Source organism: Gouania willdenowi, chromosome 12, assembly GCF_900634775.1.
Source record: "Gouania willdenowi chromosome 12, fGouWil2.1, whole genome shotgun sequence".
Taxonomy (NCBI): domain Eukaryota; kingdom Metazoa; phylum Chordata; class Actinopteri; order Blenniiformes; family Gobiesocidae; genus Gouania; species Gouania willdenowi.
The window spans coordinates 27,981,218-28,006,270 of NC_041055.1; the positions used below are offsets into that span (position 1 = coordinate 27,981,218).

The window sequence follows — 25,053 nt, forward strand, 5'->3', positions numbered from 1 at the left end:
TTACATTTGTTTTTTTAAGCAGGTATTTAATTCATTTTAGTTTTTGAGTTTTGATTTATTTATGAAATACATTACTTGTATTATGAAACATGATGCTACTTTTTCCCAGTTAGTTAATTTCATACGTGCACTGAATTTTCTTTTTTGTTTTCCTAAGCTTTTTGTCACAGATTGTAAGCAATGTTTGGTTTCCTGTATTTTTGACTGCTGCGCTTTTCCATTTGTTTTTATGCAGGTATTTAATTTAATTTAGTTTTTGAGTTTGGACCTATTCATGAAATGTGTTACTTGAACTCAACAACATGTTAATTTTTCCAATTAGTTCATTTCATATGTGCACAGAATTTCCTTTTATGACTTCTTAAGCTTTTTGTCATAGATCGCAAACAATATTTGGTTATTACTTGCATTTTTAAATCTGTTTCTATATGCAGGTGATTAATTTAATTTAGTTTTTGATTTATTATGAAAAATTATGTTACTTGTTCCCTGTTTGTTCAATACATTTGAAAATGTATTCGGGATTATTTGGGGGAAAAGCCCCACTAATTAAACCACTGGTTTAACCTGTTCCCGCCCACCATGAGTTTGTTCATCGAAGTTGGAGCAGATGTTTATGGATGTAAATATATTCATTATTTATTTAAATTAAAACTCCTGTTTCCTGTAAAGCATCTTTGAGTTTTCTTGAAAAGCGCTACATAAAACTGATGTATTATTATTATTATTATTATTATTATTATTATTAAAACTCTGCACTTGGTACCTGTGGAGCAGCACTGCTGTTTGGTGAACTCTGCTCTTGATTTCCTCCCTCAATGCCCTCCAAAGATTGTTGATCACCAGAAGCTAAACCAAAAATAATAAGAGATGATTATTTCATATTTGTCCTGCAGTAGCAGAAATAATAAAAGAAAGAACTGTTATTGTTTTAAACCCATTATGCACATACAGAAGAAAAATATATGTACCTGAACTAGGCACAAACAGGTTAGTAGGCATGGCCATTGGTGCCAAAGGTGCAAAGAGATCTGCTGGTGCTGGAGCCAGTCCACCTGGTTGAGCTGTTCTACTTGGGTTCAGGATATCAACGTATCTGCTCCTCGGGCCTAAAAACACACCAACCATAAAAAAATTGGATTACAATTCAAACTGCTCCATCAAACGCTGTAACTTACTTCATCAATATAATGAAACATCAGCTCCCCAACAAAAAGCATGTTTCCCATTTATACAGAAATCTTCTACTGGATACATCAGACAATACTCTTTACATCAAAACTAAATGGGAGCTGGAGCTGAATGTGATAATAGAGGATGGACCCATTAATTTTATCAAGCGGCCTCAAGCCGAACATTTATGTATATGTTGTCTTGCTGTCAAGGAAGGTTCTAAACATGATTTCTCGTGCAAAAGAGAAAAATAAAATGCTCAGCCTGACCTGCCTTCCTGGAGAACCTGTTGACGGGAGGTCCAGAGCTTGGAGGGGCAGCTGGGCCCCCACCTGCAGGGCCAGGCATAGAACCCATCGTAGGGAAGCCAGAGGGAGGTGGTGGAGGTGGTTTGCTCTAAAGTGGGCACCAACAAAATCATTCATTAATGACTTTTTAAAGATTTCTACTAAAGATTAAACAGACTTGAAGAGAAAGTTGAAAAGTAACACCTCTTTTTCAGGCTCATTCGTGTCCACCCATTTCTGCTTCTTCACATCCCACACGATCTGATTTTAAATTTTAAAAAATGTTAATCAGTGCTGCACCAGGAAACAGTTATCATCAGGCAGCAGGGACAACCATAACTTACAGATTTATTTTTGTCATCTGGGAGGTGAGCCTCATTTTTCCCCTTCCAAGTTAACCAGCGTAGCCAACCAGTACCACCACTCTGTGTGTGCAAGGACAGGAAACATCCAAATTAAAAATTACATTTTCAACTACCCATATTTATTAAAAAACACTTTATCCTCAGAAAGTCAATTACAATTACATTCTCAATTACAATAAATCACAATTACTGAGCATAAACTAATATATTTCCTTTCTATTGGTTACCTTGAGAGGCTTCCCAATCAATGAAAATGTAAGTTTTAATATTTTTGGTGTGGGTGTCTGAGCATTTTTTGTGTCAGTTTAACCCTAGATTTCTTTTTTTGAAACATATTTTAGAAATTGTTAATTACTTATGTGTATACCTGTAACATGGTTCATTTTTGCGTTGAATTATAATTGACAATTGTGATAGAATTGTTATGACAATTACAGTCAAATTAATAAACTCAATTACAATCTTATTACGATAACGACAGAAACAGATTTAATTGTAATTACTTATCAACTATGCGATAATTATAATTGACCTGTCACGGCAAATTTGCAGTTGACCTCATTTGAAGACGTGATTTATTGCTCTGGTTGAATGTTGGAGTCCAGTCGAAGCATGATGATTTTATAAAAAAGATTTATTATAAAATTAAATAAAAAAGGAGTAAAAAAAAAAAAAAAGAAGCTTCCATCCTGTAGAATGAAAGGAGTAGTGGAACAATAAATAAACTTTCAATAGCTGATTTGGTTTTCTGAAGCTTTTTTGGCACAGATTGCAAACAATTTTTGCAGGCCCCCAACAAGGATGGTCAAAAGTTCCCAGGGGAGAGGAAAAAGCAAGACCCACCAACTAACAGTTTCACAGCTTAAGCTTTTATACAGATAACAGAAAAAGTTCCACCCTGAGGTGAGAAGGAGGGGGTCAGATGCCCAACAGTGGAAACGTTTGAGGATGATGAAGACGTGTTTATTATGAGGAAGGTTGGGCGCCACTCTTATCTGTCCTTGATAGTGTGTGTGCGTGTATATCTGCATGTGAGTTTGGCCTTCAGCAGAGACTCTGTGTTGCACTGTGGATACAATACGATCTGTACTGTTTAATCTAACATGACTCAGCTGTTCAAAAGTGCAAAGAGTAATGCAGTCATCATGTATTAAAACATGACAAATTGTACACCTGAACACATTTGACGATATGATGATGAATATAATAATTGCCATAACAGACCCCAACCCTGGCATTGACTGCTGCAGGAGCACTGAGTGAAGGTCTCAAAGTTGATAAGTGAAAGTTTCAACCTTTTTAGGAGAGTCTTTCATCATTTTCTTGGCCCTTTCCTCTCGTGGCTGCTCAGGAATAGAAGGCGGAGGAGGAGACACCTGCTTGATGATGGAGTTGCTGCGCTCTCGTCCACCAGAGTGGACGGAGGACTCGGATGTTGTCCGAGAGCGACGGCCTGGTGCCTGACAAACAGAAAACATTTTGGAGTTTTAGAGTGGTTCTTACATTACAAACCTGTAATGGTACAGTTTGTGTACCAGTTCAAAAGCAGCAGGAGGAAAAACGATGAAATGGAGAAAACAGAGAAACGCTGAACCAGGGTTGGGGTCAATCATAATTGTAATCGTGTGATTGGTAATTAAAATTATGACAAATTTACATCTGTAATTGCAACTGGAAAAATTGGTGGTTGTTGTAATCGTAATTGAAATGTAACTGAGTTCAGATAATGGACTTTGTAATTGTAATTGGCATGGAAATTATATAAAACTGTCTAACAATTTAACACAAAACTGGGGATCTACGCTATAGTTCTATGGCTTACACATACAGTACAGTTAATCATTTAAACATGATTCATATCAAGTTTACCTGAAACTTTTCTTAAGTATCAATTTAATGTTTTTTTTTATTTATTAAATTGAGGCTCATACACCCTCAAAAAAACCATTGAAACCCATACTTTCATGGATAAGGAAGCCTAACAAGGTAACCAAGAGATGAACAAAATTAGATAACAGGTTTTTGTGTATTTTACAGCTGATTTAAGACATGGGTCAAAACTGACCTGTTATCAAAAGATATACTAACAAAAAGCTAACACAAGAGGAAGGTTACATTTCATTAGGTTATTTATTTCAGGCTCAGTAAAATTGATTAATTGTAATTGAAGTTTAGTAATTGAGAACGTAATTGTAATTGACTTTTAGGGAGAAAATAATCATAATTGGAATTGGAAAAGATGTCAACGTAATCGTAATTGAGCTGTAATTGAACATGGATAATGGAAGACTTAATTGTAATTCAAAAATGTAATGACGCCAACCCTGCAGTGAACGCACCATATGCATCGAGGACTGTGAAGTCGTTCGTGATCTTCCAGGACCCTGCAACAGAAAAACAATTCACCATTTGACAAAATATCCAACAATACACACAGCAGAAGGTTTTTGTGGGTAACTCAGGCCACGGGGTACAGACCATGTGAGACATGTGGTCATAAAAATCCATCTGCTGGGCGAGCGAGTTTTTGCGAGGGGAATGGGACATCGGCAGAGCATTCTGCATCTCTGCTGGAGGAGGGTGGGGCGACTGGTCTATGGGTGGATGGTGCACCGGAGACGAGGGCATCAGATGAGGCATCTGCGGTGGGTGGTGGGTCCCTGGTGAATGTGGCACCTGGGAGAGAGTGTGTGGGGATGTCTGGCCCATTTGTGGAGGAAGACCCTGCTGTAGGTGAGCTCCTGGGTACATTTCAGGCTGTTCAGGCTGAGGCTGAAACGGTGGGTGAGCAAACCCAGGATCTTGTAGAGGGTAGGCCGAGCCTGGGATTTGGCCAGGAGGTCCACTGGGAGGTACTGGGTAGAACTGTGGCCCTTTATTAGGAGGCAACAGCTGAGGAGGAGACATCCCATCTTGAAACGCAGAAGTCGGAGCTGAAAAAAAAAAAAGGAGAAAATAAATCTAATTTACAGCCAGAGTTGGGGTCAATTATAATTGTAATTGGAAATTAATTACAACTATTAAGTAATTATAATTGTAATCTTAATTGAAAAAATATGTGGCTGTTGTAATCGTAATTATATTGTAATTAAGTTCAGATAACTGACTTTGTAAATGTTTTTATTTAATTTCCATGCCAATTAAAATTACAATTTAATTAAATTCAAAACTGGGGAATCATGGTATAGTTCCATGGCGTACATACATATAGTAATTATTAAAGCTTACCGGTCAGTTCTCTTCAAGATAATTTTACCATTTAACTAAAAAATGGAAACGTAGGGGTATACCGACACAAAAAAGGCCAATATTTTCATGGATAAGAAAGCCTAACAAGGTAGCTAAGAGATGAGAAACATTAAATGATAGATAATTGTTTTTAATATTTAGTATTGACTACAGCTGATTTAAGACATGCGTCAAAACAATCTGTTATCATAAGAGATGCTAATAGAAAGCTAACACAAGGGTAAGAATAACTTTTATGAGGTTACTTATTAAAGGCTCATTAATTGTATATGAGAACGTAATTGAAAATTGACTTTGAGGGGGAAAATAATAATTGCAATTTTTATTGTAATTGGAAAAAAATCACGGTAAGCATAATCATAATTGAGTTGTAATTGAATAGATCATTTAAGACGTACCGTATTTTTCGGAGTATAAGACGCACTTAAAATCCTTTAATTTTCTCAAAAATCAACAGTGCGCCTTATAATCAGGTGCGCCTTATGTATGAAATTAATATGTCAAAATGTTTTAGCACAACTTTGGTAAACTATGAAACTGCACTGCTTGATGGATTTTTGGCACTTTAGGGCTACCGTAGTCAGGCGCCTCATGGAGTGATAAGTACCTGTACTGTGCTTCAACATACTGAAAAAGTGAGTGTATTGTTCTGTATTTTATGTGTTAAACCTGAACAAACCGGTGCGCCTTGTAGTCCGGTGTGCCTTACGTATGAAAATAGACCCAGTCAGACCCATTCATTGATAGTGCGCCTTATAATCCGGTGCGCCTTATAGTCCGAAAAATACGGTAACTGTAGTTGAAAAATGTAATCAACCCCAACACTGCTTACAGCACACAAAAATGCAAATCAAAAAGTAAAAAGAGTGTAAAACTAATGCACACACACACCTGGAGGTATCAACTGTACTCCTTGTGGAGGAGCTCCAGGTAATACGGAGCTCATGAGTGGATTGTCAGGGATGGAACCTTCCACCTCAGGTGGCATGTGTGCTTCAGGAGGACTTGGATGGTCCATGTCAGAGCTCGGGCTGCTGCAGTCAAAATGGGTCGGAGTTGTTCTGTTTGTGTTGTATGTGATCACACCAGTCTGAGAAAATACCACAACAACAAAAAAAAACATCTCGTAAACGCTACAGGAATCTGTAAAAAACCCTAAAGTTATGTCTAATCAGGTTTGAGGATTAGTTCAAAAATGTTGACAAACTGAATATACTGTAAATAAACACAAACACCAGGGTTGGGGTCAATTATAATTATACACGCGTAATTGATAATTACAATTCTATTTTAAATTTTAAAATTTTGTTGCAGCCGTAATAATAATTAAATTGTAATTTAGTTCAGATAATTTTGTAATTGTAATTGCCATGAAAATTCTATAAAAATTCTATAAAAAAATGCTGGTCACTGTAATGGTAATTGAATTGTAACTGAGCATGGGTAATTGAAAATTGTGACGGAAAAATGTAATTGACCCCAACCCTGACAAACACATCGTGCCTGGGGTACAAGGTAACCCTTTCTTTTAGCCAGAAAACACTTTTTCCTCACCCGAATTTGTCCCTCCAGCTGTCGGAGGTGCATGAGCCACTCAGGCTCCGTGAACAGCTCTTGCTCCGGCTTCTCCTTCAGTTGTGGATCAAAGAACCTCAGCTTCTCAGACATCTGGCAAACAGCAACAATTGAGGTTTGTTTGAAAAAAAAACTATTATGACAGATTTGGAACACAGGTAAAAGCAGTGCTTACTTGGATGATCTGGCTAATGAAACTGGGAGAGAAAGATGAAGGCTGCATCAGGACTGTCCTTGCGATAACTTCACAGTACTGGAAGGCCTGAGCGCTGAGGCCAGATTCGGCCAGACGACATGCATAGATGAACTTGAACACCTGACAGAAGAAAATTGAGAGCAGAGAAGTGGTATTAATAAATAAGACACTTAAAAGCCCAGAAAACTGTTTCTACCCATTTTAAATCAGCTGACAATTAGGGCTAGGTGATATGAACCAAAACTCATATCTCAATATTTTTTTCTCAAAGTGGCAATATACAATGTAAATCTCCAATTGCACCAGTAAGAAAATTCTGGGTTAAATTTGCTGATGAAAAATGCCACACAGGAGCATTTATTAACAAACATCTGCACAATATGTGCTATTTTTGGCTTTTTCTCCTGACAGCACGTGTGAGAGAGTTCTGTAGTGTGGAGTGTCTTAGAACACACTTAACTGTGCTTTTTATGCTGTTCTGAGAAGTAGATAAAAATATATCAATACAGGCAATATTGTAATTTTCTATATTGGCAAAATAGAAAACTCGATATATCTTGAATCTCAATATATTGCCCAGGCCTACTGACGATACATTTTTTCTGCATCTTAAGAAAATTCAATTTGTGGGTGTGAAAAACTGGTGATTTTTCTTAAGTTGATAAAATCAGTGTAATCTTACCTGAAAATTGGGCAGTGAACATGGATGTGAGCCCAGAGACTGAGCGTACTCGTAAGCCTCTGTTCTCTGTATTGCTTCATTAGAAGCAAAGTGTTTAAAGGGCAAACTGCAAGTGAAGAAACACAACATGTTACACAAGTGATTTGTTATTGAATAAAATGTATACCAATCTCACTGGGACACTTCTGTAACAAACCTGTGGTTGGAGCCAATCAGAACCATTTTGGCGCTCTTCTTTGTGAAAACTCCCAGACCAACTTGAGCCATCAAGTAACAGAAATGTGCGGCATCCGTGAGCCCTTTAGATGCTGTGACATAAGAAGAAGGTCAATGCTTTGGTTCAGGCTGTGACCGCCGTTAGGGGCTGCACTTTGGGAACAGACTCACCGAGCGTGTCGCCCATGGTGGTGACTGTGCGTGTGTCTAGATCCCGAGCATGTGTGAGGTTGGACAGCACCATGGCCAGGTGAGGACGCCAGTCTCCCCATTTCTCCTCTCCACAACACTGAAGAGAGATGGTTTATATTAGAGAAGTGGTCCTCAAACAGAGGTAGAGGAGCACATCGCAGGGGGTACTCGGAAAGATTTAACAATTCATTTAAAAAATATTCAGGAAATGTTCCTAGTTCAATTTCAGGCTATTTTTTTCACCACAAACAAACTACTTTTGCTAAAAAAATACTATATTTTCTTGTAATTTATTTTAAAAAGGATTATTTTATGCTGTAGAGGCCATTTTATCACACTTCTGACCATAGGAGACAATAATTAGCTACATTTTCCAAGGGGGACCGTATTTACATATTTCCAAAATCAATTGTACCCCTTAAATTAAGAAAAGTCTTGAAATATGAAGCAAAAAAAGTAAACTAATATTTTTTGAAAGATAAAACATTGAATGGGGTCAAACTGACCCCAAGGATTATAGGAGTTAATGAGTTTTGACTAAATAAAAAGTGAAAAACCGTGAAGGACGACGTGGACCTACGTACAGTGGCAGACGCAGGCATCCTGCCCGACATCAGCTGGTACACCGTCTGTAGAGGGTCATTGATGGGTAAACTATTTGCAAACCTAAAGAAAAAGGAGTTATATTTCAGAGTGCAGCGCGCACACACACACGCACAGGCATACGTTTGTACGTCTGTTAACTTCCTGAGACTTTACCTCGTCATGACACTTGCATGCGTCCTGTTGTCCATCTTACAGGCCAACAGCAGGGCGTGACCCCACAGACCTCCTTTCATGGCTGCTTCAAGTGCATCCTGTTTCATATTCAGAATTGAGACAAACTTAGCATTCTACACATACACATTTTTTTTAAAACGCTGTGTGTTTTTGTTTTTTTGCCTTCTTGCGGCCGAAAAGCAGCAGCTCTCTGAAGTGCTCGGTCTCTTTGCCGATGTTCTCTGGGACAATCATGAAGGTGTCGGACAACAGCGACAGCGGTCCAGCTCCCGGCTCTTCTTCAGCTCGTGACAGCGGCTCGTTATTAAAATCAATCAGGTTGGTCTCGTTGGGGCTTTTTCCAGGAAGCCAGACTGAGCGATGCTCCGACAGCAAGAGCTCGGCAATGTCTGTGCCGACAGCGGTCTGAAAGATATGAGAACAACACAAAGAGCGGTTTTTACTTTGAACTGCAACTTTGTAGCTTTGTTTATTGTTCTACATCAGTGTCTCTCAAATGGGGGTACGCAATGGCACTGCAGGGGGTAGTGAGAGTGAGCGAGAGAGAGAGAGAGAAAGAGAGAGAGCGAGAGAGAGAGAGGAACAAATAACATGTAAGTCTTGGTCCCACCCCAGGTGTGAAATAATAAAAACTATAGAATTAAATCTATTCAGAAGCCACTAAATCAGTGATTTTCAACCTTGGGGTTGCCTGGAGTTTAAATGCGGTCGCCTGAAATTTCTGAAAAATAATAGATTTAAAAATTTTTTTAATTAAAACACAATTTTAAACAACTGTATACTTATACTTTGTGAATCTAGTTCAACTAAAATGCAGCAAAAAATAAATAAAAAATGTGAGTTCAAACATGACCAAAAACTTTCCAGAAAAAAAATGTCTTTGGGGTCGCCAGAAATTCTTGATATCAAAATGGGGTTTTTTTCCACCTATTTACAAAATCAGATTATTTAAAATGTTAATCACTCGTTCATTCCATCATTATGATCTATAGTTGTTTTTAAATAGTTTTCTAAGCAAAATGTTGTAGTCGGACAAAAGGGGATACTTTGAATCAGAAATAAGAGAAAGAAGTACTTGAGCCAAAAAAGTTTGAGAACCACTGAATCTACACCACACAGATTTCCATTCTTACCCCATTCTGTTTACAAAGCAGAACAATGAATTCCCAAAGCAGACAAGCCGAGGATTTGTCAAGGAGGTTGTTGTCCCGAGAGCACTCCAGCGCTTTGCGCTGGGAGAACTTTATCACATCCACCTTATGCGTTTCCTCCCTGATTACAACACAACAATATGTCAAAAACAACAGCAAGGATAGGTAAAACCTCAAGTTCACTTAACTCTTAATGACAGATTTATCTACTAATTGAACAAAAGATTAATCAAGGCCAGGGTTGGGTTGAACTATAATTGTACTCGCATAACTGATGGTTAATTACAATCATGGTGCAATTGCAATTGAAAAAAAAATCTGTTGCTGTTGTAATCATAATTGAAATGTAATTGAGTTCAGATAATTGAACATGTAATTGTAATTCTATGGACATTTCTATGGAGTTTCTACAAAAACTGTTAATTCCAATTTGATTAAACACAAAACTGGGGAAACATGTTACAGTACTATGGCTTACACATACATAGTTAATTATTGAAATGTGTTTCATATCAACTTCAGTTCTCTTTGTTTTCAATTTTCTTTTAATGGTAAAATGATCATAAAGGGTATACTGACACAGACAAGGCTCAGACGCCCACATTAAAAATATTAATATGAATACTTTCCTGGATAAGGAAGCATTATATGGTGACCAAGAGGTTAAAAACAAATAAGATGATAGACAATATTTTTGTGTATTTTACAGCTGATTTAAGACATGTATCAAAAGTGACCCGTTATTATAGGAGATGCTAACAGAAAATTAACACAAGAGGAAGGTTAAGTTTTATGGGGTTAATTAATTTAGGCACAGTAAGTGTAATTAATTGTAACTGAACTTTAGTAATTGAGAAAGTAATTGTAATTGACTTTCAGGGTAAAAATAATACTGGTCACCGTAATCGTAATTGAGTTGTAATTGAACATGGAGAAATGAAGATGAAATTGTAATCAAAAAATGTAATTGTCTCCAACCCTGATATTCAAGACATTAACAGGGCTTCACAAATATGTTTGTTACTTTGCTTTAAAGATGAGTTAATTAATTAGAGTATAGTTGCAAATAAAAGCATGGGATGGACTTACTTGACAAGTGGTCCTGGGAAGGATCTCAGCTCGACCTGATCTGGAGTATCCTGCTGCATGATCTGAAAAAGCAGATGATGGACTTTTACAAAACTTCTACATAGCATTTATGACGCCTTTTTTTTTTTCATTAAAAAAAGCCTCTACTAAAGTAGTCTGATTTTTAAATGCTGTATTTTTCTGACCTTATTTCCACCCAAATTCACTTTCTTTCACTGTGACTCCCATGTAACATGAACCCAAACGAGCACTTCTATAAGCAGTTGTATTTCTACTGTCTCTTCACCACATGTTCATAAAAAATAAATAATTCCAAGACAAGAAAATTGGAAAGGTTTGCATGATAAACAACAACAACAATAAAAAAATACCTCCAAGTTGTGGATGTCAACCAGAGCAGGCTGACCAGCTGAAGGAAGGTTGGGCAGAACTTGCACCAAATGGCCACCGGGTCCAAAACGAGCACAGCAGTGGGGCATGGTAAACTTCTCAGGTGTTGCAGGCCGTGGAGGGGCTAAAGAGTGCAGTGACAAATAAACTCTTAAAGGGATGATGATCACTAAATTTGCAAACAGTCCTCAAACTAAGGTTGGTGCACTCACGTTGCTCTGGGGTAATCCATGTGCTGTCTGCAGGGTACTCAGAGGGATAGACATACTGGCTGTAGTTCTGGGAGGCGTCGGTCTGGTCGGGGTACTGCCCATGGGAGTAGTCCACAGCTAGGGTGGAGGAGGTGGTGTCATAAACTGCAGATACCAAGTCTGGCTGGCTTCTGTATACCTGGCTCTGCAGGAAGGAGTGACAAAAAAAGAAAATTATTAAAGAGGAATAAAATACATAAAATTATTTCATTCTTGTTTACATTTTTTTTTTTTCTTTTAGTTCTTGCTACAGGAAAGTGATTTGGCAACACTTTAGCCCTGGTTGATGTACACTAAATCAGTGGTTCTCAACATTTTCAGCCCACAACCCCCAGAATAAAGATGCCAGAGACCAAGTACTTCCACTGTACCTGAAGGTGTTTGAACACAGACATGAACATTGAAGAACAGGGGGAATGTAATTTCATTAAAAAGGTAGGAACAATTAGTTTAAACTGACCAATAATGGGCATGACAAATTGTGAATGTTGGAAAATAAGCATAAAATATGGTGAAATAAGGTTAAAAGTGACAGTAATGGGTCAAAACTATGTCATTAGGTGGGAAAAGTGGTGGAAAGGGTTTATAGGTGCCAAAATGTCTAGATAATGCATTGAAATTTGATAGCGAAGTGGCAGAAATGGGAGTAATGAAGCAAAAATGCTTTAAAAAAACAAAAAATATGGCAAGAAAAAGTGATGAAAATTGGTAAAAAATATGGTAAGTTTAATGTAGTCACAGAAAAAATGTCAAAAAAAGGAAAAACCAACTTAAATTGTTCAGAAATGATTCTTAGTTTATTGAAGGCAAATGGCGAGCCCCTCCCAGTTTCTTTGCGACCCCAAATGGGGTTCTGACCCTAAGGTTGAGAACCCCTATAATAAATCACTTGGTTAATGTGTGCAAATTATCTGAATTCTGACTAAATCTACAATATGTTAAAAGCCTCAGTATCCTTTTTTTTTTTTTTTAAACCTGTTCTTTTCCAACAGTGTTTGCTGTACATGCAAATCTAATGAAAACAAACAAAATCAGGGACATTTGACTAAATTGTCGAAAGCAGTGATTCCCCCCCATCCCAGCAATTAATTTTTTTTTGATGGGCAAAAGAAGTGTAATGTTTTTAGAAAAATGTAAAATTTGGATTATCCTTCTCCAAATCTCATAAAAATAACATAAAACATTCTCAGAGGAAGTTAAAGTTCATTAAAAAAAATCAAAACAACATCTTTTAAAAAGTAACCAATCAGTGAGCTTGTGTTTAAACCCTAAATCATTCCTTGCTCCACTCCTCTAGGAACACACAATGAGAACCCCTCACCTGCTGTGAGCGTGAACTGAAACTGCTTCGTCGGCTGTGCTGGCTGTGAGAACTGTGCACGCTGTGCGCCGACTGCTCGCTATGGATGCTGCGTCGGTCAAAGTCGTCTCCATACGCTTCCACTCGACGGCGGGAGTCGTCGTCAAAGCTGGAATCATAGCTTGGATAGTACCGCCACTGGTCTTCATATCCTTCTTTCCTGTTCGTGGTAAATGCACAGAACGCTTAGACATAATTTCCATGCATGTTTAAGCTTTCAAATGCATTCCTAACTAAAATTATTTTGACTGGATTTGAAATCCCAAGGACATAAATATCACAGAGTACAAAATGTCCTTTCTTGTAAAAACTACTACTTAACCCTCCTGTTATCCTTAGGGTCAATTTGACCCGATTTAATGTTTATCATTCCAAAAATAATAGTTGAGTTTGGGGCTTTTTGCTCCATGTTTCAAGACTTTTTTCTAATTCGATGGGTAGAATTGCTTAAGCATAAAATTATAATGATGTGCTGAATGCATATTATACACATTGGTGTTCCTCTGGGGTCAATTTGACCCGAAGCTGTTTTAGCTGTGTAGAACTTGTCTGTCTGTGTCTGACCTTACATCCCCACACCTGGAAAGTTGATACTTTTGAGTTGATACATGACATCTGCATTGCAATTTGCATGCTTCTCTCTCTTGAAAATGTCCTCTAGAAAAAAGTTTACTGTCAATGAGGATTTGGAAAAGCGCTTTCACAGAAACAGAGAAGCCAGATTTTGATGATCTGATGAGAATGAGTGTTGACCATCCAACAGACAATCCCTTTTAACATAAATCAATATGGTTCATTCTGTGAGTCATGAATGTGCAGTGCACCCAAAAAAGATTTGGATGAAACATTTTCAAGATACATTAATTCTAAATCTGAAAGTTTGACCTGATGGTGGCACTGCAGGAAAGGTCATGTTCACCACAACCAAATGGGTTCTGTCAGTGAATTTGAGAAAATTTTAAATTGATAATTATTTAAAGGTTTGGCATGATAATGGCGCTAGAAAACAGATCAAAGTTTCATTATCAAGGGGTTATTTATGTATTCAACAAATAAACAAAGTGTCAGACACAAAAACTTGGTCAACATTTTTTTTCAAATCATTTTCTGGAGGCCAATATCCCTGGGGTCAGATTGACCCCAAAAGTAAAATGTGTTAGTAATATTTGAGGATAATAGGAGGGTTACGGAAATGTAAAAGTCAACGTTGTCATAGCATACCAGGCAGGAGGATACATCTGTTGGTTATAGTAGCTGTCTCTTGCTCTGTAGGCATCTTCGTAATTAGGCCAAATAGTCTGACCATAGTATCGTGGGTCATACTGTCCATAGTTGTATCCTAATCACAAAAGAAAATCCAGAGAACAGTATAAAGTGGAGAATAACATTAATATTGCTTTAAGGAATAATTAATCCTAATTGCTTTTTTTAAAGTCCAATTTAATAACCTCTTACCGTAATCATACTGCTTGGAATAATCTGCATAATAGTCGCCATAGGCACTGCGGTTTGGTCTGTTGTAATCGTCGGGATAGCCTTGTCTTTGAAAGAGGAAAACAAAGAGAAACAAAAACGTCAGATGTTTGAACTTAAACCATAAAAAAGAGCATTGAGGTAACTAAACAATGCCACATTGAAAACATGTATTTCAAGTTAAATCAGGAGTGTTCATCATAGAATTTTATATCTAGCTGTCGAGTCCCTATGGAATCAGAACAGTATCAAAATGAATGAACTCTTGCAGGGTTATTCACAAATGCACGCGATCTGTTTCACAAATGCACACGATCTGTTTCACAAATATATATTTGTTTTGCAGTTGTATTTCAGATTCACAAATGCACGAGATCTGTTTCACAAATGCACGAGATCTGTTTCACAAATGCACGAGATCTGTTTCACAAATATTATTTTGAGGCACACTTATAAATCCACAGATAATGCAAATTGCTGAATGTGCATTTACAAACCGCTTCTGTGCTGTGAAACCTCTGTGTATTTGTGAGAGAAATCTCTGCGGTGAATTTTGAGACTGCCCTGACGAAGACGCGCTACAATGGCAGACAGAAGAGACAGCATTGAGAGATCGAGTCATCCTCAATCTGTAATTCTGCCTTTACACCAAACGCGTTTTCTGCGGGACCGTTCGAGTCTGTCGCGCGAAACCTTCCACAGGATTTGCAGGATCAAAAAATGTTTCCCTATTTGCTTCATATTCGCGTCTGAAGCGAAGCTCCGCCCACCAGACTCCCAAAAAGGCAACAACCAGGCTCTGTTTGTTTCCACCATCAACTATGGAGGACCCTCGTCAATTCACTGCTCCTTACCCTCGGAAGGGGAAGAAACGTCGGCTTTCCTGGCTTCACCAGGTTAACAAGCGCCACATCCAACTCGGTGAGCTTCACTGCCTGCTTCAGGAGCTACGCCTGGATGATGATTTGTTTCCAGCGCTACCTGTGAATGAGCAGCGCCCGATTCGACAACCTGTTGGGTCGGATTGGCCCACGGATGTCCCGGCAGGATACCAACTACCAGAGCTCCATCTCTGCAGCCGAACGACTTTCTGTCTGTCGCCGGTAAGTTTCATAAGCAACCGAAGATGCCATGATTCATCAGACACATCTATACTATAATTCAAGGGAGGACTGTGTGTGTGTGTGTGTGTGTGTGTGTGTGTGTAGAGCAAAAATCTCCCCGACGCGATGCCAGTTCGACCTGAAACTCGCTCGACGGGTTCCAAATACCCCGAGTGCGTGTATCTGTTATTTTGGAGTAATTTGGTCATTTCAAAATGTTTATTTTAATTTTATTTCACTTCTGGACGGCCCCGAAATGAAACCTATTCAACTTTTGACCTCAGGGTGTGAGGGGGCGCTAGCGCACCATCTATATCCATTTCACCTCCTCACGCGAGCAAGAGTCACGTGTGCAGCCAGAGCCAATCGTTGCGCACACAGCCAAGCAGACACGAGGTAGAGAGAGGAAGATAGTTTAGACCGGAGTAATTTGGTGTAGCAAAACGGTCAAAACGTTAATTTTATAATTACGGCTCTCTCGGTAAGAGCGCGGTATTGAGCGTGCTACTTTCGGTTCCATTCGATTACATCACAAACATTCTGATTCTTCAGACCGAGGAATGTAACGTTTTTGTAAGCGGATGAGTCCACTATGATTATTGTTTGTTCTTTGCAACGGTGAGTGTTAATTTATATACTGTATTATTCTATGTGCTAACAAAGATGATAGCAGCTACAATGTAAACACACACACGGCTGATGCGCGTGCACGGAGTAGATGGATGTAGACACACACACCGCTGATGCGCGTGCACGGAATAGATGGATGTAGACACACGGCTAATGCGCGTGCACGGAGTAGATGGATGTAGACACACGGGTGATGCGTGTGCACTGAGTAGATGGATGTAGACACACGGGTGAAGCGCGTGCACCGAGTAGATGGATGTAGACACACACGGCTGATGCGCGTGCACGGAGTAGATGGATGTAGACACACACACACAGTATATATAATGAAAAAAAACTAAATGAGTCAAATAAAACAAAAACCTAAAGAAATGCATAAAACTACACTAAAAAAGATCATGCACAAATGACGTAAAACAAAAAACTAAACAATATTTATACAGGAATGCACAAAAATATGCAAAAGGCTCTAAAAACATACAAAATGACTCCAAAAAACATATATTACAGAAAAATACACCAAACAACAAAAATATGAAAATGACTCAATATACACAAAACTTAATATTTATACAAAAAATACACTAAAATGACAACAATAATACACAAAACTACATCAAAAAAAAAACCAAACACACAAAATGACTCCAGAATAACACTACAATGGCATCAAAAAACAATAATTAAAACAAAAAATATAAAAATTAGTATAAAAAAAACCCCAACACATTCATCATGCGCATGTCTCATAGAATTAAACCAGGGAAATTGCACATGTTATTTTACTTTGCACCTGCAAATATGCCCCTTAATAATGCTACAGAGTATGTTATTATGCCCGTAATTGACAACTCCCCTTAAGTGCCCACTATATGAATGCATACTTCCGACGGGCACTGTACTAGTCTCTTAAATACACAATAAAGATAGATAGATACTATATTAATCCGAAGGGAATTTAAAAGCAGAATTATTAAAATTGTTTTCTGGAGATACCTATTCTGGGAGATATGGCCTGCTTTATTATCGTCTTTGTCATAAATATATTACAATTAAAATAAAAGTTAATCATTATAATAAATGATTTACTATTGTTATTTTTTGTTCTCTGGAGACCTATTCTGGACGATAAGGCTTGTTTCATTAATATTTATTGTTTTTAACTCATTAATAATTCATAAATCATTAGTTATTTACTACTGTTAATTATTGTCATCTGGCAACACATTCTGGGAGATAAGGCCTGTTCTCGCTCTAATCTCTCCCCCTTTTATGCACACGTACACACACCCACATTATATATATCTGATTATCAATTGATCTGAGCTTTTCTATGTTGTTCACTGTGCAGGTACCTGGCCACAGGTGACTCCTTCAGGACCACAGCTAACAGCTATGGATGAGAGGTCTTCACATCGTACTTCTCTGCAGGAGCCGTTCCATGGCTAGACATATTGCACCAGCACACCAAAAACGACTATTTTAAGAGCCAACCACCTACTTCTATAGAGCAAACTTCCTACTGTATTAATGTGTATAATAAATATGGAAGAATGGGGAGAGAAACGTCTGTCGGCTTCATTTTTAACCAGAAAGAAATAATCCAAGAAACCTCACCTCTGAAATTAATTTAAGGCATTAAAGGTCTCACAGAGAATCAATATGAGGAAACTATATATTCTTGTATGAACAAAATATACAACCTTGATGTGGTGTACACATAGCTATTAATACGCATTGATATAAATTAAAAATAAAGCAAAAGTACACTTCAAAATGTGTTTTTAATCAACAATTCTGAAAGAACACCATGTACATTAACATTATAATACCTCAATTTTAAAAAAACTATTTACTTCAATATTATAATACTTACATAATAAACAAACTAGTATAAAAAACTATTCACAATGTGGTTCCTGCCATGCAAAGAGTGCCGCCCACTCCAGCCCAATCAAAAACCTAAAACCTTAAAATTTTCCAAATTTAGTGTTACAGGATGATAATCAAGAAGTTTATAACTTTGAAATTTAACGTTCCCTAAATTCTGGTGGCACTTTTTGCAGGATAGGAAGCAGGTCTCTCAAAAACATCTCATCCTCAGTCAGAGCTGGTGGTGAGAAGGAGGTCTCCTGAAGGTCTGTAGGATAAGCTGCTCCACCTCTCTTGGAGGGCCTTGGCTGGGCCTCTTCTTTGCTCTTTTTCCTTAAAAAAAAAAAACCAAACATATATATACATTATCAAGTCACTGTTACTTAAATAAAATCATAGATATCTTTTAATTAAACATTAAATTAGGTAATGATCAACATTGTCATCACTGATATACCAAGCATTTATAGATACATTTTATTTATAACAGAATGCAAAACAACTTCTGTCATGTTCATTTCAGATGGTTTGGCTGCACTTGTTTCTGCAGGAGATGCTGCTGTAGCACCATCATCACCATCTTCTCCTGCTCCCTGAGCACTATCTGTTCCCCCTCCCTGTCCTTCTCAATCACTCATCTGATTGTTTACCTCTGAGTGACAGCAAACAATATATGAAACACATTACTATACATTTTAAATCATTATACTAGATTTAGATCCCCCACTAGAAGAAGTGGTACATAAAGGCCTGAATATTAACCTGGTATACAGTATATTTCTATATGTCTGCACTGATAAACAAACCTCCAGTCTCTGATGGTTCACCATACTTTGCGGTCCTGTCTTCCTCAACCCTCTGCCCCATGTTGCTGCTCGTCTCTCGCAGTGAAACAAAGGGGTCGATGAAGGACATGACCACAGGGTATTTCCACCGTTTGGATGTTCCTGCAGCTAACCCACTACACTTCTCCTGACTTTTTTTTCCTCTCATAAACCATCAGTGAAAAAAGCTGGTGTTAGCGGCTAATGCTATCATTAGCTAATGCTATCCTCGCTCACTGCCGACTTTCAAAGATGAAAACTACAGAAAGAACATTTACCTGCTGCTCCCACCTCCTTGCTGATTCTCCTCCACACCAAATCCTTCCTGGTCCTGGTCCTGGTTAAAATAACAGGCCGTGTCATACAGCTCCCGGTGGTCACACACCGCTACAATTAGCTTCTCCTTCGTGTGTGCCGCAGAAAACGCGTTTGGTGTAAAGGCAGAATTACAGATTGAGGATGACTCGGTCTCTCAATGCTGTCTCTTCTGTCCGCCATTGTAGCGCATCTTCGTCTTGTTTGAACACTGCACATGAGCAAATATCAGAGCTCTGCAATTGTAAGAAGCCATATGATAGGCTGAAAGCAAACACACCTGATTGGCTGATGAATCTGTCAATCAGTGTTATCAGCCAATGGTGACGTTCGTTGACCTGCGGCGTCAGGGCAGTCTCAAAATTCACCGCAGAGATTTCTCTCACAAATACACAGAGGTTTCACAGCACAGAAGCGGTTTGTAAATGCACATTCAGCAATTTGCATTATCTGTGGATTTATATGACAAGTGTGCTTCAAAATAATATTTGTGAAACAGATTGTGTGCATTTGTGAAACAGATCGCGTGCATTTGTGAATCTGAAATACAACTGCAAAACAAATATATATTTGTGAAACAGATCGTGTGCATTTGTGAAACAGATCGCGTGCATTTGTGAATAACCCTGCAAGAGTTCATTCATTATGATACTGTTCTGATTCCATAAGTCCCCCTCTAATGTACATCCACCTTTTGGTCATTCTGGTTTTATTAATCCTTCATGTCATGATTAATGAGATGTGATGCTTTATATTATCTCAAATTCATACAATAACATCAGTTTGTTAAAAATCAAACGCCTGAACATAACTTGATTTACATTTAAGCAACGAATCAGAAAAAAAATTTAGAACCTTACCTGGATGAGGGTCGGTCTGAGTATTGGCTGGTCCTGGAGCTAGGGCGTTCCGGCTGAGGCTCTTTGTACTGATAGTTTGGATCCCGATACGCATGTGCCTGACCCTCGTGTCTGCCATACCACGGATCCACTCTATTCCTGTATGAACCATCCTGAAAATGAAAAATTAACCAACAACAATTTTACTAATAAATATCTACACATATAGTACTGGTTAGTGATGCAATAAGAACTGTGTTTACTTGATAATACGAATGTGCTCTGGGATCCCCGGGTGGAGGTGGGTACTGTGGTGGATGAGGAGGATGAGGAGGATACGGTACTCTGTTATCTGGGTGGTCCCCATAACTACCATAATAGCTACCATACATCTGCCCAGGTTCTGGCGGTGGTGGTGCGTAGCCATGGCTGCTGCCTGCAGAGGAGGGGGGTCTTGGTGGCTCTGCAGGAGATGGCTGGGAGGATCCCGAAAGTGGTGGTCCTCTAGGCCCTGGAGGATGCATCGGGGCAGAGGAAGGTGGGCCAGTGTTCACTGCAGTAGGCCCTTGTGCTGGAGATGAATACTGGGAGGGGGGAGGTTGCGCTACACTCACAGGATGAGGGGGCACCACCTTTTCTTCCTGCAATGGAGCCTGAGAACCTGAAATCTTGGGAGGTTCATTTGGGGCATGTTGGGTGTTTGCAGGTGCTTGCGAAGGTAGCGGAGGCACTTGTTGGCCAGATAAATGAGTTGATGCAGGGGGAGGTGCATCTCCTTCAGCTCGTGCCCCCTGCTGTGCATCCTTGGTGACCTGTAGGTAAAACCCGTTACTAGATTGCGGAGACTCGTGTAAAGACGAAGGATGACCAGACGGTTGGCCTTGAGCTTGTGATTGGTGCATAGAAAAATCAAGCAGTCCGTAATTTGACGGCGGATTGTGATTGGATAAAGGAGGAGGCACAGTGGACTCCTGTGAATTGACTTGGAAAGCAGAGTGGCTTTCTGGATTCACTGATTGAGCCCTTGAAAGAGGAGGGCAGGTGTTTGCAGGCTGTGGCTGGGTTGCGATTTCAGGACACGGCACTGTTGTATTATCTCGAGTTAGATTCAGTGGATTCTGATTAGAAGCCAAAACACTGACGCTTTCAGGTCCAGAAACATAAAGAGGATTTTGATTAGACACAACTGGAAGGGCTTGAGAGGTATTATTAGCACTGGGACCCTGGACAAGCAATCTTATAGGCGTAGTAGTCAAGGTTTCCCTCGGGCTACTTTGATTGGCTGCTGGAGCAGGCGTGCTAGTGGGAATCACACCGTAATTGGACACAGGCGGAGCAATCAAGACATGCTGGTGAAGCGAGCCAGACACAAGTAGAGATGCATACCCCACATTGCCTTGAGAGTCAGTTGCTTCCGATTCACTCACCTTTGGTGGGTTCTCTAGGTTTTCTAAATGTTGGGAATTGGGTTGTAGTCTCTGAGGCTGTAGGTCAAGTGGGCCGTCCTCTGGGGGCTGGATGACATCAGCGGTGGGCTCTCTTAAAGGGGCAAGAACCGCTGGGGCAGCGGGAGCAAGAAGGATGTTAGTGCCGAAGCTCGTCGGATCAGTTTGAGCCCAAAGAGTAGTGGCAGGGCTATCACAGGGCCGGCTTGCTCCGAAAGCACGAGAAGAAGGTCGTGAGAGTGAATGGACTGCCTGCGGAGTCATATTAGCTGCCCCGCCCCCAGCACTTGCAGGTAAAGGATGGCTAGAGCTGTAAAGGTTTTCCAAGTTATCCGGTGGCTGCTCCAAGTTTCCAGAAACGCAACCTGTAGCACGTTCTGCAACCATTTTTGCCTTATCGACCTCGGCAGGACGAACACCAACTCCTTGTGAACGGACTGGTTCAAAAGAGCTATTTGCACTGGCCTGAAAAATGCCAGTTGGTTTAGGAGGGCTTGGCGTAGGCTGCCAAATGTGCTCCGGGGTGCTCGGTTGCACAGCCGCATCTCCGGCAGGAGACGTATCGATCTGCTCAAAGTATCCCCCAGTGGCGGCAGACCGGTTGGCATCATCGGTGAGACGCGGGCTTTCCTGCTGGATAAATGTGCCTACGACTCCCTGGTGCCGACGGGTGCCAGTGCTGCTTCCGTGGCTCATATTGCTGTAGTTGGATGACACACTGGCAGACCTCATTGGTCTTGGAACAGAGTCAGGAGTCTCAATGTTGGGCCCAGTCTCAAACTGGTCTTCTGCGTGTGGCGCTGTGGTAACAGGATTGCAAGGAACTTCGCTCGGTAATACTTCCAGATTTGGAACACACTCCAAATTCTCCACAATATCAGGCTGGGAATCAGGTGGCTTCTGGGTATTTTCCTGTGCCAGAGGATTCCCATCGTTCATATAAGGTATATATGAGTTGTCATGAGGAAACCCTCTTCGATAACCTGCAGAAACATCAGCATTGCCACCATGGGCTGGTAAGTTGCTTGGATGCTGAAAAGATCCCGGGACACCATTAAGTGCTTTATTTCTCTCTCCAGCAAGTGTCTCTTCATTTTCCACATCGTTGTCCTTGAAGAACATCGACAGTGTACCAGAGTCCTGGGAATACAAAGCTGGGACAGGGACAGAACTGGCCCCATGCTCAGCGGTGGAAGTTTGTTGAGGATGAAAAGAGCCTGGTTGAGCATGACTCATGCTAGTTCCCATTTGGTGATAGTCAGAGACTTGTGAAGGGTGGCTAACCCATGACTCTGGGGGTGCACCACTTTGACTAAAATAATTCTGCGTTTGAAAATGGGAACTTGGCTGCTGGGCTCTTCCGGGATCTGGCCATTCAAAGCCAGGGGCGTGTACAGGGTTTGGAGGAGGGGCCGGATTTTGGAGATGTGCAGGTTCTACTGGAGAGGTGGGGGAATTAAAATGAGGCGAAGTGTGGGTGGGATATATCTGAGTCTGAGGAGGCATGTTAAATGTTTGAGGAGGAGGATCACTTGTAGGCTGGAAGTAGTTCTGGACTGATGGAGGACGACTTCCATGATCAGCGGCCCTCTGAGATAAGGAAGTGGTCTGGGGCATCGGCTGAAAGGATGCTGAAAGAGGAGGACGCTGTCCTTGGAATTCTTGGGAGAAAGGTGCCTGACTATGAGCAGAGTGCGTGAACATGGTTGGTGGCTCTGTGACCATGGGTAGTGGCTGCTCTCTTGAATTAAAATATCCATGTTCTGTATTCGGTAATGCATATGAAGGACTTGGTGCTGAAAAAGCAGCAGGGGGTGCCATACTGTGAGGGTTGAAGAGAGTCACCCCTGGCAAAGAGGATGGTGGAGGACCAGGAGGGATGGCAGAAATGTCCTCTTGTGTCTGTGGTTCTGGGAGAAGCCCTGCACCAGACTGAGAGTACATCAGATTAGGTGGGCTTTGCATGGGTGGAGCACTGCTGTTGGGTACGTTTAAGTGACCAATGGGAGGAGGAGCTCTTGCAAAAGCAAAAGGGTCCATCATTGGTTGGGTAGCCAGCTGCATGGCAGCAGTAGCTGCAGCTGCGGGATGCTTGTGAGGCCTCGTCCTGCGAAACATGTTTGGCCCTGAAGGAGGAGGAGGACCAGAAGCACCCGGAGGTCCAGTCCGAGGAGGGGGCTGCATGTCTGCACAGCAAGGCGGTTCGAGTACCAGGTCACTTGAAAAATATCACTGAAGATACTGAATCACGCTAGGCTGGGTGGAAGAAAGAAAAGATGTCGTTAAAAGGTTACACACGACTCTTTGGATAGACACACCTATATTTGTGTAAGATCAAACATCCTTTTTAAACAGACTCTAAAGCGTGGCAACATTACAGTGACTTAAACAGGTAAAGCCATTGTTAAATGTACAATTGGAATGAAATGAATAAAAAAACAACAGAATGTTTAAAGCAGAAGAAGAAAACCAGAAGCTCCCTTATTTTATATCTGTCTCTAGGGACTTGAGATTTGGAAAAGTTATATATATATATTTCACTGTGACCAAGAACTTTAGTGTAAAAGAATTTTGTTCTATGGGGGAGAAACATTGTTGTTGATGGGAGAAAGAGGAATGACAGAAAGATTTAGTTTTAATGAGAAACTTTTGACAAATCAAAGAAGAGAAATTCAAAACTGATGAAGGTAAGGTAACAATAATAATAATAATGACTTTAAATTGTAAAGAACTTTACATTTAGCAACCTCAAATTGCTACAAAAGTCAGGGGTTGAAAAAACCCCCAGATAGAAGCAATATTAAAACCAACAGCGAATAAAATCAATAAAACATAATTAATATAGCTAATTTTCTTAAAAATCAATAGGAGAAAAATAACTTTGAAATAAGTTATTTTTGCCATGTCTTAATATACAAACCAGAAAAATTGCATTGATCCACGTCTGTCTATAATTTTTATGAGCAGACACAATGAATTAGTAACCTTAAATATCCTGAAAAAAAATCCAGTTTCTGCAGTGCACAAACACTGTTTTCTTTAATGTAAGGATTGCCCTAATCTGACAAATGTTCGGAAAGATAATCACAAATTTAATAATGAACATAATGGCTCTTGATTCTGCTATTTTAGTAAGTTCAAATAGGCAAGAGCATTTTGGTCAAACTGTTAGGTAGTATAGAAATATTTATTGGAGACTTTTGTAATGTTCTGCCATGTCAAGTTTATGTGAAATTTTGTCTTATTAAGGGGGACTAAAGCAACAATCACAGCAGTCCAGGTTTTGGTATCAACAGGTGAGCAGTTGATATCCCCTCCTTTATTTCTCCTTATTTTTTAAATAAAAGCTGGCATACAGATATCAACATGGCAGGAGATGAAAACAATCCTCTTTAAAAACGCAGCGCACAGGTTACGATTTTACTAAGCTGATGCTGTAGCCTGAAGAAAGACTTTAAAACCATTAAATAATTTGACTTTTGACTTTAAGTTAATGGTTACGAACAGCTACATTTCAGCAGATGACTTTTTATTCTTATAAAGTGAAGTACAATGCTGATTCTCGAGGTTCGCCGGCTAACGGGGACGCTACATGT

The 25,053-nt window shown here is 39.8% G+C and overlaps 1 protein-coding gene across 4 annotated transcripts in view; it reads right to left on the reverse strand.

Annotated features, from left to right (window-relative positions):
* The window catches only part of sec16a (SEC16 homolog A, endoplasmic reticulum export factor), a 30,172-nt gene that overhangs the window by 4,678 nt on the left and 441 nt on the right, over positions 1-25,053 (reverse strand). For 3 of the 4 annotated variants that reach the window (XM_028462082.1, XM_028462080.1, XM_028462081.1), the window contains exons 2-27: positions 20,276-23,713; positions 20,034-20,185; positions 14,412-14,497; positions 14,178-14,295; positions 12,918-13,116; positions 11,558-11,741; positions 11,327-11,469; positions 10,956-11,017; positions 9,849-9,987; positions 8,878-9,120; positions 8,695-8,792; positions 8,520-8,601; positions 7,915-8,032; positions 7,724-7,835; positions 7,528-7,633; positions 6,825-6,965; positions 6,629-6,742; positions 5,966-6,164; positions 4,304-4,758; positions 4,165-4,209; positions 3,121-3,285; positions 1,805-1,885; positions 1,665-1,721; positions 1,443-1,569; positions 972-1,109; positions 767-849 (exon numbers count right to left, since the gene is read on the reverse strand). In XM_028462082.1, the coding sequence (XP_028317883.1) occupies positions 767-849; positions 972-1,109; positions 1,443-1,569; positions 1,665-1,721; positions 1,805-1,885; positions 3,121-3,285; positions 4,165-4,209; positions 4,304-4,758; positions 5,966-6,164; positions 6,629-6,742; positions 6,825-6,965; positions 7,528-7,633; positions 7,724-7,835; positions 7,915-8,032; positions 8,520-8,601; positions 8,695-8,792; positions 8,878-9,120; positions 9,849-9,987; positions 10,956-11,017; positions 11,327-11,469; positions 11,558-11,741; positions 12,918-13,116; positions 14,178-14,295; positions 14,412-14,497; positions 20,034-20,185; positions 20,276-23,641 (6,813 nt within the window). In that variant the 5' untranslated portion in view covers positions 23,642-23,713. The remainder of the gene's footprint in view (positions 1-766; positions 850-971; positions 1,110-1,442; positions 1,570-1,664; positions 1,722-1,804; positions 1,886-3,120; positions 3,286-4,164; positions 4,210-4,303; positions 4,759-5,965; positions 6,165-6,628; positions 6,743-6,824; positions 6,966-7,527; positions 7,634-7,723; positions 7,836-7,914; positions 8,033-8,519; positions 8,602-8,694; positions 8,793-8,877; positions 9,121-9,848; positions 9,988-10,955; positions 11,018-11,326; positions 11,470-11,557; positions 11,742-12,917; positions 13,117-14,177; positions 14,296-14,411; positions 14,498-20,033; positions 20,186-20,275; positions 23,714-25,053) is intronic. The other variant, XM_028462083.1, reaches the window with a different exon arrangement.